At 41.7% G+C, this 14792-nt stretch overlaps 1 protein-coding gene across 1 annotated transcript; it reads left to right on the top strand.

Annotated features, from left to right (window-relative positions):
• Positions 1-1360: 1360 nt before the first annotated feature.
• Positions 1361-13259, top strand: krit1 (KRIT1 ankyrin repeat containing). Its single transcript, XM_012875299.3, has 17 exons — positions 1361-1565; positions 3614-3783; positions 3939-4092; positions 4169-4261; positions 5622-5751; positions 5847-6090; positions 6179-6294; positions 6418-6561; positions 7693-7849; positions 7984-8091; positions 10384-10540; positions 10685-10836; positions 10926-11092; positions 11192-11279; positions 11378-11584; positions 11660-11776; positions 12945-13259. The coding sequence occupies exons 2-17, from the start codon at positions 3682-3684 to the stop codon at positions 13032-13034; spliced, it is 2226 nt and encodes a 741-aa protein (XP_012730753.2). The 5' UTR covers positions 1361-1565; positions 3614-3681; the 3' UTR covers positions 13035-13259.
• Positions 13260-14792: the final 1533 nt, after the last annotated feature.

Here is a 14792-nt window from a genome sequence, read left to right as displayed (position 1 = left end):
ATCCAAATACATTTACAGTATACAGTTAAAAATTTGCAAGCTGTATTATATTTTGCTGCTCCAGACTACTTTCCTTTGGTGTAAGTGGTAGCACAATGGCTCTTTTAGCAATAAAGGTGGCCGTCCCCTGCTCTAGCACTTTTTCTGATCTCTTAGTCAAAATTATCTTATCAGGTTTTTAGGAGTCAGACCGAAACGTAGACAAGAGCTCGAGAGTCGCATGTTGAGTAGTGAAGATTTAGAGCAGGCAGAAAATAAATATCTAATATAACTTCTGAAATCATAATGAACAGAAGCTGACTAAAACAGGAACCTAATCTAACAGATGCAATACACTATTAACATAAATACTGAACAGAAAACTAAACTAATGACAGAAACAAGGATCTAAAGGTAAACAACAGTAAAAGTGCAAGACATTAACAGGTTGCAGGATCCCCAGGGAGCTACCAGAAGTATTCAAACCCCCTGGGATCTTGAAAAATTTAAAACCATGTGAAAGATTATGATGGCACCTGTATGGGGTCTTCTCAAGCCAAATGGGTACTATGTTGGCCAGGGTGTACGACCAGCCATTTGAATTTCTCTTAGGTCGACTGAATACTATCCATATTGGCAAAATCATGGATGTCACAGCTGGCACAGCAAAATACGGATGGAGAAAACCAGTTTAGATAGCGCATCACTTCTAGAACCTAGTTTACTGTATGTATAATACACAATCCCATTTTGGACCCATTTTCCAGATGTAAATACTCTATGGCACAATTGCCCATGTATTTTAATGGATTTAATTAGCATCCAACTTAACAGACAAGATTTCAGCTATTTTTCATCACAGTTAAAAAAAAATAAGATGGGGTTACTACTTCTTTCCTCAGCTGTCTGTGTTCGATGGTTGCCTGGCAACACGAAACCGCGCTAAGCTAAGTTAGCTGCGTGCTAGTTTTACGTCATTTTAGTTTTTTTTAGAGGAAGACAACGGAGTTATCAAAACTAATGATATTGCGAACATTAATATTAATCACCTCAGTATATATATATATATATATATATATATATATATATATATATATATATATATATATATATATATATATATAATTATTATTATTATTATTATTATTATTATTATTATTATTTTACATTTATTTTTCTGCTATGATTTTTCATGAAATAAACCCACAAGTTTAGAAACAATGTTACAGATTTTTTATTTTTATTTTATTTTAACTGTTTCCTTTCTAGACACGGTTACGGGTAAACAGAGCGTCTGATGCTGCTGCACCGGCTCCCCCTCACCACCAGAGGGCTCTGTTGTACAACTGCTGCCGCTGCCGCCGCCGCCGCCGCCGCCTCAATGAAACGTAACGTGATTCCTCTGTTTGTGTCTGCAACCCTGCCCTGACTGAAAAGGCCCGCAACTGCTTCCCAAAAGCTCTCCAAAAAAACTCCGCTCGTTAACCGGGAGTAGCTTCCTGTTCTCGACCTGCTTATACGACACGCTGAAAGGCACCGGGGAGCCGAGAGGAAGGGAAGCTCGGTCCGTTTTAGGAGCAGGCTCGGTAAGTTTCAGCTGATTATAGAGCGGAAAACCGGGGACGATGAGTGTAGCACCCCCGCTAAAAAGTAAGCTGATGGAGTTGAGAAATTGGACTTTACTTATGGGTGACAAGACAATCTTTGTAAACACGTTACATCTGACGGGACTGTGTGTGTTCAAGAATATAATATATTGATCTGTTTATGTAAGAAAAACAGTTTCAAAGTCAACAGTCTGGTTTCCGGGGCGTGACCTTCCTTTGAACTCAAGTCCGTTTCTGAGCTGTTACTGATGCTTATTTCTGTCTGCTGTGTGCTAATGTATTATTAAACAGCCCAAAACCCGAAACGTTCACAGGAATAGCACATAGGAGGTTCATAATCTACGGCAGGTTGGTTTTAGTAAATTATTAATAAGAGCCAAGTTGTTTTTTAGGTCGTTAAAAGCCTCAATTATTGTGTTGTAGTTGATATTGATCACTACATGACTTTATAGGATTCACGAATTTGTTTTAAACATGTTTAATAGGTTAACTGCAACTGTTTCTTTTTGTTACATTGTTGTTTTTACTAAATTGTGCAGAACTACCCCTGATACATGTTTCATATGGTTTCCTGGAGGTCTCTAATAAGTTCCTATTTTAAACATGATCACTTTTTGAAATGCAATGCTCTATATATTCAGTGAATCTAAACACCAGATGTTTTCTTAGCACATAAACAGGGCCTTGATAACTTTTAAACAGTTTGTGGCGTTACAGCTACAAACATTAGCAGATTTCATGGGGATTTTGTGATTTATTTTATCAAATTAGCACATTATTAAAGGCTATTAGATGCAAAAATCCACGTAAAGACAATCATTGTTTTCTAACCACTATTTCTGGCACCCAGAACAATTCCGTAAAAATAAATGTGACTCAATTATTTGAGTCACATTATTGTGACTTATATTATTGAATTGTGACTCAATTATTTGAGTCACATTTGGCCCCAGCAATCATTGACGAGGCTGGATATGAATGTTAATGCCTCATGTTGTTTTCACACATCTGAGAGAAAAATGAATTTTGTTGTTTCTTTGATTTAAAAGTGATGGTTCCCTGACAGTAATCTGCTGCAAAAACAAAGTTTCTTTGAATTTTGAGAGGTCAAAGCTACAATAAGTGTCATTGTTTTCTAGCATGTGACACAAAGTAAATTTAAGAGCAAGAAAAACCAAACCTATAAATATCTCCAGTAGGAAAACAATATTATCTTAAAATCACATCTGGAAATGGAGCTGAAAAAAACTTAGAGTCTTATAATTCTGTTTTGCTGAAGCCTGATTTAAAAATACTCTTCGGTAGCATTACTGATCATAAATATTTATTCCTTGGTGTGAATTTACATGGAACAAATTCACCATTTACTCATGGTAAAATGTATGTAATATTTACTGTAACTCCAAAGTGACAACACTGGCACGGCTTCCTTCAAACGTGTTCTTTAATAAACGCCATAAACGCAGTGAAAACTACAGAAATAAAGACAAAGCTTTAGAAATGGATACATTTACAGACAGTCAGGTGACACATACTTTAACAAAAGTTACCTCGTGACCGCCTGCCACTTTATCTTTAACAGATTAATTCTTCGTTGTCCACTCTAAATTAAGTAATTAAAACACCATAACCAATACATTTACAAAATATTACAAACATAACTACAAATACCATGACAGCTACAGGAAACACGAGACTGCTACTTGTAGCTCTTTTCCAAACTTCTGCTCCTTCTCATATACGCAAATCTCGCAATAACGTTCAACAAATAGTTTGAAAAGAAATAAAATACAATAATTTTACATAAATCTCAATTTTTTTTCCAAGAAATAAATTATTTCACTGACACATTTACATCTGTGATTAAAATGTTCGCCTCACTAAAAATCAGATGAGAATATGAGAAAGGTAGTTGTTGGTTGACAAATCAAACCATTGTTTCGGTGTTAGATTTAGCTGAATGTGACTTGAAGGAGCGTTTTCTGCCTAAAATAAATTCCCTGTCTTGACGCTCTCTGTCGTTTCAGACATGCCTCTCCACGGCATTTGGCCTCTACGTTGGACGTTAACCCGCGCCTGAGGAAAACACGGCACAATGGGCAACGAGGACGGCTCAGAAGACGTGTACGTCGCTGTGATTCGTCCAAAGAATCAAGTCAGCCTGTCTTCCAAGGAGTACAGGGCTAAAGCTTATGAGGTGTGCTGAGAAACACTGATTTTCTTTTCAAATATAGTTTTTAAAGACGACAACTAAGAGCATGGTGACAGAGAAATCTGAGTATCTGTAGGATTAATTCGTCGTGCAGTCCAGAGTCTTTATGTGTGTCTTTCTTCCCGTTGGCTCCTGTGAAGATCCTGTTGAAAGAAGTGCCGTTGGAGGGGAAGGAGAAGAAGCGGAAAAAAGTCCTTCTGGTGACAAACGTTAAATCAGGAGACAAGTCTAAATCCATATTGGATTACGTCGATGAAACTATAAGACCGATCTCCAACAACCAAAGCTTCATAGGTGAGGTTCAGACAGGTTCGCGCGAACACACGGTTCTGAGAAAACCTGAGATCAGCTGACGCGTTTTGCTCCGCAGGAAAGCGCGTGGTGCACATGAAGAGATTTATCCTTGAAGGTGACAACGAAGAGAAAGAGGCGTCTCTCTTTGTGGTGCCAGTCGGCGTTAAAGGTGGGCTTAGAAGAGCTTTTACTCCACCGTTCCAGTCCCTCGGAACGTCTTCGCATTTTATCACGTTCCGACCGCCAACCACTGGGAATTGTCCTGAGAATTTGTGTGACGGACCAACAAAAAGTAGCGAATTGTTGTGAAGTTGGAAGGCTTTCGTTTATATTACCCCTGTAGAGTAGAGCCACCTTTTACTGCATTTACAGCTGCAAGGCTTTTGGGATGTCACCCAACCAGATTTGGACATCTGGAGAACAAATTTTTGTTGCGAAGTTCCTCGGTTAGTGTCTGTGAACGTTGATTTTTAATTTTTTTTCTTTCAAGTCTTGATTGGATTGTTCCCCGGCCGTTCTGTCTCATGAGTTGGCTTTGATGCCAGCCATTCCTTCGTGGTCCTGATGGGAGACGAACTCCCACTCTGGTCTGGAGGGTGTTGCTGCAGATAACTGATGCGGTGCTTTGGGTGAAACACACAGCATTGCGCTAACCTGACTCCGCCAGATGGATTTGCTCCGCATATCCATCTGGAAACCTTCCCTTGAAGTAATTTTGGGAAGGGGCGAAAATACTGGTTAGCTGATTGGCCTATGTTGGTGATAGACGGGCCAAATAAACCAATCAGATCAACGAACCATATGACGTACTAACAGCGACGACGAAAACACAACCACAAGCTCTTGCCGAAACCAGTCGGGAGAAGAGCAAAAACATCTTTTCCTCTGAGAAAAGCCTCCAGAGCAGTGTTTTGCTTTTCCTTCAGTGAAGAAATACTCTGTAATTCCGATAAAACTTGCTCGATAGCCACGCTAACGCTAGTTTCATCGGCTGAAGCCGCCATGTTCTTTAGACTGAACTGTCGCGCTTCTCGTTGCGTCACACCTCAACCCGCCTCAAAGCCAACGCTGATTGGACGTTCGTTTGGTGAACGGCTCCAAATTTTCTTTAACGGAGAGTAGCCAGACTGATCTGCGAGTGAAACCTTGAAAGCTCGCGAGATCAGGATGGTCTCACGAGGCTAGCATTGCGCTGCCACCGCAACATTTCAAGCTTAGGATGCTGAGTAAGCGTGATGCACAGTTAACGTTTTCTGCCACAAATTGCATTTTGCATTTTGGCCTAAAAGCTCAGTTTTGCGTTCATCTGAGAAGAGAACCTTTATCCACATATTTGCTGCCTCCCCTACATGGCGTGCAGCTGACTACAAACTGGGATTTCTTGAGGCCCTTTTTCTTTCCCCTTCCAAAAAAAACCAACAAAAAAAATCCAAATTTGAGGCGTGCACGCGACAAAATGCGAATAGCTCCCATGTACTTCCGGATGACATTGTAGCTTTTGTTGTAGATTAACGAGTCTTCCTCCACAGATAACAGCAAACCCATCCACAACTCGGGGAGCCCCAGTTTTTACTGTTTCCAGGACATCATGCGGGTGTGCAGCGAAACCAGCCCTCACTTCTGCTCCGTCACTTCCAAGATGCTCCTGGCTCTAGATAAGTGAGGAGACCGGCAGCGTTTTCCAGTGTTCTCCCCCCGGGGCACGTGTCTCCGGGTCGAATAGGCCTGAGCCTGTCCTTCCTTTACCTCCGCAGATGGTTAGCGGAGCAGCACACCGTCCCTCACGCCATCCCCGCCCTGTTCAGGCCGGCTCCTGTCGAGCGGGTCAAGACCAACGTGAACAACCCAGCCTACAGCAGCGAGGGGAAACTGAGCGACGAGGGCCTGCACATGGGTTACACCGCCCTGGAGATCAAGAGCAAGATGATGTCCCTGGAGAAGGCAGACATGTGCATCCAGAATCCCCTGTTTGGCTCCGACCTGCAGTACACCAACCGGGTCAGAGATCTCATCACACCAACGACCTGTTACTGTTTGAACGCCCGCTTCTCTTTTTGTTATAATTAAATAATCTCTTTGGTTCTAGGTGGATAAAGTCATCATAAACCCTTACTTCGGTCTCGGAGCTCCAGATTACTCCAAGATCCAAATCCCCAAGAGGGATAAATGGCAGCATGGGCCCAACTGTGTGGGAGAAGACAAGTAAGTTTTTGAATTGTTAAATGAACAAAGAACACATCTATCAAATGTATCTGTCAGGGCAAACCTGGTTAGTTCCCCCTCACCGTGTTTCACACCCCTCGTTCCATTCTCACCCCTATCCAGGGAGCACCAGTGGGTGGACGACTTTCCTCTCCACCGCAGCGCCTGTGAAGGAGACACAGACTTGCTCTCTAAGCTCCTCGACAGCGGCTTCTCGGTCAAGCAGCTGGACAGCGATCACTGGTCCCCCATCCACTACGCCTGCTGGTAGGGCCAAGCTCCCGGAGGGCCTAGTTTTCTAGCGTCCTGCTCGGTTGTGCTTTAAAGGTGCATTGCGCAAGCTTTGAAGTTAAATGTTATTCATCGTCTTTCCCAAATATGCCCTCACAATTGCCCGACGCGTAAAAGGGGGTTACGAATCCTCTGGGCGGGCACGTTGGTGCGACGCGTTGCACGCTCTCCTTCCAACTGCTCGAACTGTTGTTCAGCTGTTACTGTGCTGAGAGTCTCCGCAGCCATTAGTTTTATGAGATGGAGCTTAAAAAAGACCAGCAACGTGTGCATCTCACACCCCATCACAGACTCCAGTCAAGAGTTAAAAAAAATGGAGTCTGATTGATAGAGTTAAGTTTAATAACCCCTTTATTCTGGAAAGAAAACCAACACAAACACAAGTTTAGACTCTTTCATCAGAAAGAGGGCAGAAGGGCCAGAAACGTGAAGCTTGTTCCATCACAGTCTCGGATCCATCTGCGCCGGACTGCCTCTGTCTTTCTGCCTTTATTGTCACTCATCAAATGGGGGTCAGGAGGATTTAATCACAGTCTTGAGTTTAAAACAATGGGGGTTGGAAAACAGAGAAGGGAGCAAGTTTTATTGCGGGTGATGATCAATCACCAGCTTCATGCACAGCTGGATAAAGGAGACATTCCTTATCTAAGGTTAAAAACAACAGAACCTTCCTGAAAGCAAACTCTTAAAACAAACCAAATGGCTGTAGCTTGATAAAAATAAAATTATTACATTTACATTTTTCTAACACTGATCGGCGACGGAACTCCCAGACCGAAACTCTGTGGGAGTTTCAGTCAATCTTAATAATAAAATATTATTTCTATATAATATAACATACTATTTCTAACTTTCTTACCCCAGAAGGCAAGGTAAGCTTATTCATAAATCACTTTTGCAGTAACAGGACAATTCAAAGTGCAGAAGATGTTATAAAAAAGAGCTGTGAAGTTTTACCAGCTAGCTCTTTTTCCACTTCTCCCATGCACACGGCGTTGGTCATTTCAGCTTGTCGCCAGAGGGGGAAGACGTCAGCGGAAATCCTGGCGCTTTCGCAATGCACCTCTTGTGTTGGGTCTTGTTTAACGAGTATTTGACTTATTTAAGGCACGGTAAAGTGGAGGCGACAAAAATCTTGCTGGAGAAAGGCAACTGTAACCCAAACCTGCTGAACGGCCAGCTGAGCTCCCCTCTGCACTTTGCGGCCAGAGGAGGCCACGCCGAGATAGTGAAGCTCCTACTGCAGCACCCGGAGATCGATCGGGTACGAAACGCAGCTGCGGATTCGTCCCATAACTTTGCTGTCTTCTCCTCCTTTTCTTGTGTTGCATATGTTTTTACCAAACCTAGATCAGAACGTGCGTCACAGGTCAATTCTTATGACTTTTCTGACTACAGCACATAGAGGACCAGCAGAAGAGGTCGCCTCTCCAGGTGTGTGAGGAGAACAAACAGAACGAATGGGAGGAGACCATAAAACTTCTGCAGCAAGCAAACAGCAAGCCAGTGAGTTCCACCCCCTTTAGGGTTTTTGCATTATTACAGATTTTAAAGGTGCATTGCACAAGTTTTTTGCTAATGCATTCAGCTCCTTTCAGACAGTGCTTTTGTAGAACCACATTCTGCTGTTTTATTTACAGTGAGCTTCCCACAGCTTTTCGTCATGTCCTCCTTTCAGTGTTTTCCTATCCGGGGGTCGCCATAGTGACCTTATCTGTCTCCATCTAACACTATGTTCTGCATCTTCTTCTCTCCAGCCCTCCAAGTCCTCTTTAACTCCATCCAGATATCTCCTCGGCCTCCGGCCCCCGCCTCCTTTTTCTCTATCCAAGATGGACATTTTTATTTTTATTTTTTTTATACTTTTTTTTTATTGAGCATCAGTGATACATTATTTAATTTCAATTACAAGAGACATGATACTCATATTTATAATTTAACCCCCCCATCCCCAAGAACATTTGACACCAATCCAGCAAGAGTAGATAATTGAAGGTAATACAAAATAGACAAGAGCAGTGTAAAAAAAAAAAAAAGACAAATTTTATATATATATATATATATATGTATATATATATATGTATTATATATATATGTATATATATGTGTATAATATATATATCTATATATATATATCTATGTCTATCTCTGATATCTCTGATATATAGATCTATATATATAGATCTCTCTATCTCTCTATCTCTCTCTCTCTCTCTGTCTCTCTATGTCTATGTGGGTGTATCTACTCTCTCTCTCTCTCTCTCTGTCTCTCTTCTGTCTCTCTGTCTCTCTCTCTCTCTCTCTCTCTCTCTCTCTCTCTCTCTCTCTCTCTCTCTCTCTCTCTCTCTCTCTGTCTCTCTGTCTCTCTCTGTCTATCTATGTCTCTCTCTGTGTCTCTCTGTCTCTCTCTGTCTCTCTCTGGTGTGTACTCTCTCTCTCTCTCTCTCTCTCTTCTCTCTCTCCTCTCTCTCTCTCTCTCTCTTCTCGCCCTCTCTCTCCTTTGTCTTTTTTTTCCCTCCCCTACGTACCTTGCCGCTCCCCCGCATTCTATTTAAAAAGGCTGTGCACCTCACAAAACATGGTACACATGGGTTTATTAAACCCACGGCAGGATGACTGCCAGAGGATCATTAAGTAGACACAGTTTTAAGTTTACCTAAATGTGTCAATATCGGACCCCAGACAGAGAAAAATGTGTCCTTGGATCCCCTTAGAGTATATTTTATTTTCTCTAATTGTATGAAGTGTGTCAGGTCACCACAAAGACACCTTGGGTGGATTTTTGGATTTCCAATGCAATAAAATTCTTCTACGTGGAAGCAGCGTTGTAACAAAGATGGAAATTTTTGTCACCTTTTTATTTATATATATATATATATATATTGCAAAACAGCTCAGGCTCAGTCAGATTGGCTGCAGAGCTTCTGTGTGTATAAATCTTCACATCTTGTCTCAGATTCTCAGTTGGATTTAGGCCTTTGACTAGGCCATTCTAACACATATGTGTTGTAAATCCCTCCATTGGGCCTGCGGTTGCGTGTTCAGGGGTGCTGTTCTGCCCTCAAACAGCCTGTGACCGGCTAGAGAAAAGCGTCCCGCACCATGATACTGCCACCACCATGTTTCAGTGAGGATGGTGTGCGATGGTTGTTTTATCGCTTGGCTTTGTGCTGAATGTTGAATTTTAGTTTTCCTCGACCCGAGCATCTTTTTTTGTCCACATCATTGCTGTGTACTCGGCGCGGATTGTGACAAACTTCAAACAGGACTTTGTCTGGCTTTCCACTCTTCCATAAAGGCCAAATTTGTGTGTCCTGTCATCAAATCCTTCAACCTGAGTTGCTGATTTCTTTACCTCTTCCAGAGCTACGATGCTCTAAGACGTTTTAAGCTCAGGATATTGTTTTATAAGCTAACCCTGCTTTAATCTTCTCCATGAAATGTTCTCTAACCGGTCTGCTGTGCTCCTTGGCCGTCGTAGTGCTGTTGGTTCTCTAATGTTTTTGTACCAAACCTCTGAGGCCTTCACAGAACTGCTGGGTTTATACCGAAATAATAATTTTTCTTTCAATGCAGTAACGTTCCCCCTATGTCTCATTCAATTATCTAAATATATTTAACGAAGTCTATGGGTGCACGGTAACAACATGTGAAGAGGTATTTGTGGTATTAATACTTAGGCAAGCCAGTGTAAAATCTATAACATGTAAACTGATGTTGCTTTATTAGCCTGTAGATGGCAGTGTTTCCTCAAACGCAGTCCTAGGCCTCAGGTTTTACTCTTTGTGTCTCCCCCAGTACGAGAAGGTGCGTATATACCGCATGGATGGCTCCTATCGCTCCGTGGAGCTGAAGCACGGCAACAACACAACTGTGCAGCAGATAATGGAGGGTATGCGGCTTTCTCAGGAAACCCAGCAGTACTTCACCATCTGGATTTGCTCAGAGAACCTCCGTGAGTCCCGTCATTCATTATATCATAGCTCTACCAGGGTAGAAAATGTATATGTTTTTTCTTTTTGATACATATTGCCATCCTATGCTTTCTTGGTATATTTTTTAAGTAGCGGAAAGATTGGTGTGTCTGTTTGTGTGCCAGACCTGCAGCTGAAGCCCTACCACAAGCCTCTGCAGCATCTGCGCATCTGGACGGAGATCGTGTCAGACTTGACGGTGCTGGACCCCCAACGGGAGACTCCTCAACTCTTCCTTCGCAGGGACGTCCGGCTGCCTCTTGAAGTCGAGAAGAAGGTACGTCGCAGTTCGAGGGAAGCTTTGGTTTCCAGCCGTTGCATTGTTAGAAGAGTCCGAGACGCAGTCCTCTGTTGTTTTCCCATAAGGTGGAAGATCCGCTCTCCATCCTCATCCTGTTCGACGAGGCCCGTCACTGCCTGCTGAAGGGCTACTTTCCTGCTCCGGACAGCAAACTGATCACTCTGGCCAGCCTCCTTCTGCAGATCATCTATGGCAACTATGAGAGCAAGAAGCACAAGCAAGGCTTCCTCAAGTAAGACTGATTCCAGATGTTATAACGCATCACATCAGCGTCCAGCCTTCAAACTAGCATCACGGAAGCTGAGACTAATATGATTGCATATTTCAACAGTGAGGAGAACCTGAAATCAATTGTGCCGATATCAAAGGTGAAAAGCAAAGCGTACCACTGGACCAACAGGATTCTGCACGAATACAAAGTACGCACATTTGTTTTCATTTGCCGTCATGATTCGTCAAAAATCTCATTCCTCCCGAGAGGCGGCCGGACCCCTAACCCGCCATCCTTCTCCACCAGGCTCTGAGCACCAGCGAGGGAGTGAGCAAAGAGATGCACCACCTGCAGAGGCTCTTCCTCCAGAACTGCTGGGACATCCCAACCTACGGAGCTGCTTTCTTCACCGGCCAGGTCTACACCAAGGCCAGCGCCAGCAACCACAAAGTCATCCGAGTCTACGTGGGGGTCAACACCAAGGGACTGCACCTCATGAACATGGAGACCAAGGTATCTTCTCTGCCAGTTTGCTTGTTTTGATGCACAGAGTTGTGTTTTTAATTTCTTACTCCCTGGCTGTCGCAGGTCCTTCTCATCAGCTTAGAGTATGGCACATTCATTTGGCAGCTGGGACATGCTGACCAGTACTTCCAGATCCACAGTGGGGACAACAAAATGAACTTCATTGTGCACACAAAACAGGTAACCGCTCCGGGGCTTCAGCGCGTTCAGCTGGGTTACAGGCTTTTAACACGGTATTTATGACTGAAACGCTTTAGGAATCACTGGTTCAGATGGTCTAGAGCAGGGGTGTCAAACTCATTTTGGTTGAGGGGCCACATTCAGCTTAATCTGATCTCAAGAGGGCCACACGAGTTAACTCATTGCAAGATTAAATAGAACTAATAAATGTGGACTTGTTGATTTTTATATTAAGTTAATTTCACTTTTACACAATATATTATGAATAACCTCAGCGTTTTTAGGAAAAGTATGTGCAATTTCAACAATACTTTTACTCAGTTAAACATTTACTTGTGCATTATGCATAAGAACTGATCACAGTGTTTGTACAATGTTGAAAAACATTTATTCACATTTTTTGGAACTTAAAAACACTGTCCTGCATGACAAAATACATCAAACAGATAAAAATTAAGAAATTATTAGAATTTTTACACACCTGAAGCTTAATCTGCTGATTAATACACAGCGCCCCTCGTGGACAATATAGGAACTGCATATTTTCAATTAAACAAAGTACATGTTTTTTTCAATAATTGTTTTATCATTCTCTTCCTTTTATCTTGTCCACTTGTGAAAGTCAAATCTGATGAGCTCTTTGTGGCATCTTATTGCCACATTGCCAGACAGGACACTGGGAGAAAAAAAAAAATGTTTTTTTTTTTTTTTTTTTTTATAATGATAATGCATTTAGCCAGCGGGCCGGACTAAATTGTTCGGCGGGCCGGATCCGGCCCGCGGGCCGTATGTTTGACACTCCTGGTCTAGATGAACCGTCCTTCCTTAAGGCTGTCTATCCATCTCTCCATCCTTTCATAATTGTGGCGGTTTCACATAAAATGTGTGTGGAAGAGCGTAAAAATCATAAGTAAAACACAAAGTTAGGAAAGACCAGATTGCATGGAGGGAAAACCCACAGAGATTTTGCTTAAGAAAGCTGAAAAATAAAATAGAAACAAAATAGTTGTGCAAATAGTGTCACTTTAAGGCTTTTAAAGTCTTAAACACAGAACAAATTCGAGAAGACTACCCAGAAATCGCAGTCAAAGTTGATTTGTTCCTAATCTGATCTTCAAAGCTGAATAACTTTTTCTTTAATGCGATCACGTTTGTCTCTTTCTACCAGGCTGGCCTTATTGTGAAGCTTTTAATGAAACTTAGTGGACACATGACTCCAACTGATAAAGGCCCCACGGACAAATACGCCTACGGCTGAGGACGTTTCCAGAAACCAGATCTGCCAAAAACCTGCAACCACCTTCATCATACTGACCATCCTCATCTGACTGCAGCAATCCTGGATGGAGTCTGCCTTATTTTCTACAGCGATCACTTTTTCTACCTGTCGTGACTTATCTCTGTGTATTGTGAGCCCAGCATTTGGAATCTGTGTAAATATGTTTTATTATTTAATATTTGTTTTAATAAACAGATATATGAAGATGTGTCCGTAACCTGTGTTTAACCACATAATCTAAAAATGTATATCTTGGAAGTTATTCAGCACATTGTTCTAACGGCTATAACAGAACCTGCTTGGATCGGATCTCGGCACTAGTCGAGTTCTCAGCTTACATTTATTTTCAACGATAACAATAAAAGTCCACTATGTCTTTATGGCGGATAAAGGTATGGCGCGGTATTAGTGTCTAAACTAAAGACTATTGCACTGCAAAAACGGATCTAAAAATAAGTAAAATGTTCTTAAAGTTAGTGTATGTGTCATTGATTTGAGCAGGAAAATAAGATTATCTGCCAATGGAATAAGCATTTTGACCCCTAAAATAAGAAAATTAGACATACTGCACTTGAAATAAGATGGAGATGAATTGTTCCTATTTTAAGTGCAGAAATCTTATTCCGTTTTACTTATTTTTAGTTACGTTTCTGCAGTGTGTGCACCCAGCAGTGGCAACTTCCTTGTCGCAGGAGGTTATATATGCATTCTGAAGCCAGCCACTGATCTGATTAATAATGTGCCGGCACCGGTAAGTGAGCGGCCGGCGCTGGAAATAAGAAGGAGCTGGTGACTAGCATGCCTTGAACGGTCAGTTAAAGGTTACTGCTGCAGCCAACCAGCAGCTCCTTATTGTTCCTAAATCCAAGCGGAAGGAGATCATCAGTTAACTGTAGCCGCTCCAAAGTTGTGGAACGATATTCCATGGCACATCAGACAGCCCTTTTTCTCTTTCAGAGTTTTAAGACTACTCGTAAAAGTTGCAAAAACCCTTTTCACATCCTGAGAGATTGGCTGTAAATCATCTTTTAATTATTTTTTAACTAATTTAACAGTTTTTAAATGTTTTCTACTTTAGCTGGTCTGTTTTACTTGTTTATTTCAATTTGACTGTTATTTTCCTTTTTTATCTACAGCACATTGTTGATCTTGGTTATTACAAAGTGCTTTATAGATAAAGATAGTATGGTATATTAAACACTATTATTAAAAAAATCATGTCTGTGCAGTCCAAGCTATGCCCCCCTATGCTGCACCCATGTAACCGTGACCTTTGGAGATTCTTCTTACCCTTCTTTACCCACCTGCTGTCAGTGGATTTAAACTGGGTGCTCAACCAGCCTTTCAGCCAGTAGCTGAAAGCAACCAGTCGCTGTTGTATTAACACCCCACGTCTACGTTTACTGATTAAAAGTTCCTACAGGACCTATGATTAACATCTAATAATTGTTTCTTGACATGTATTTTTTGCCCTCACATATCCCATAACCAAACTGCTTTAAAAAAATACATAAAACAAGATTTTGTTCTTAAAATGAAAAAGATAGTTTAAGGGTAATTGTACAATTTTACTAGGGGAGTAAATAAATGTGGAGGGCACTATATATCTGACCTAATGCACTGCAGTAAAATTTATATTTTTCTTTTTATAAATTCTGTAAATGTTTCTTTTAAAGGCTAATGCCATCACGTACACAGCAAAAAGCACATTACTCATTAATTTAGGAGGAGACCAGC

The sequence above is a fragment of the Fundulus heteroclitus genome, chromosome 13 (assembly GCF_011125445.2).
Source record: "Fundulus heteroclitus isolate FHET01 chromosome 13, MU-UCD_Fhet_4.1, whole genome shotgun sequence".
NCBI classification, from domain to species: Eukaryota; Metazoa; Chordata; class Actinopteri; order Cyprinodontiformes; family Fundulidae; genus Fundulus; species Fundulus heteroclitus.
Note: the sequence above shows the minus strand (reverse complement) of the source record. Positions and strands in the feature narration are given on the sequence as shown.

Bases quoted from the DNA above. Each gene is read 5' to 3' on its own strand.
- krit1 (XM_012875299.3), top strand. From the start codon at position 3,682: ATGGGCAACGAGGACGGCTCAGAAGACGTGTACGTCGCTGTGATTCGT. The intron at 4,262-5,621 runs GTGGGCTTAGAA...CTTCCTCCACAG, and splicing joins GGTGCCAGTCGGCGTTAAAG to ATAACAGCAAACCCATCCAC. The intron at 8,092-10,383 runs GTGAGTTCCACC...TGTCTCCCCCAG, and splicing joins AGCAAGCAAACAGCAAGCCA to TACGAGAAGGTGCGTATATA.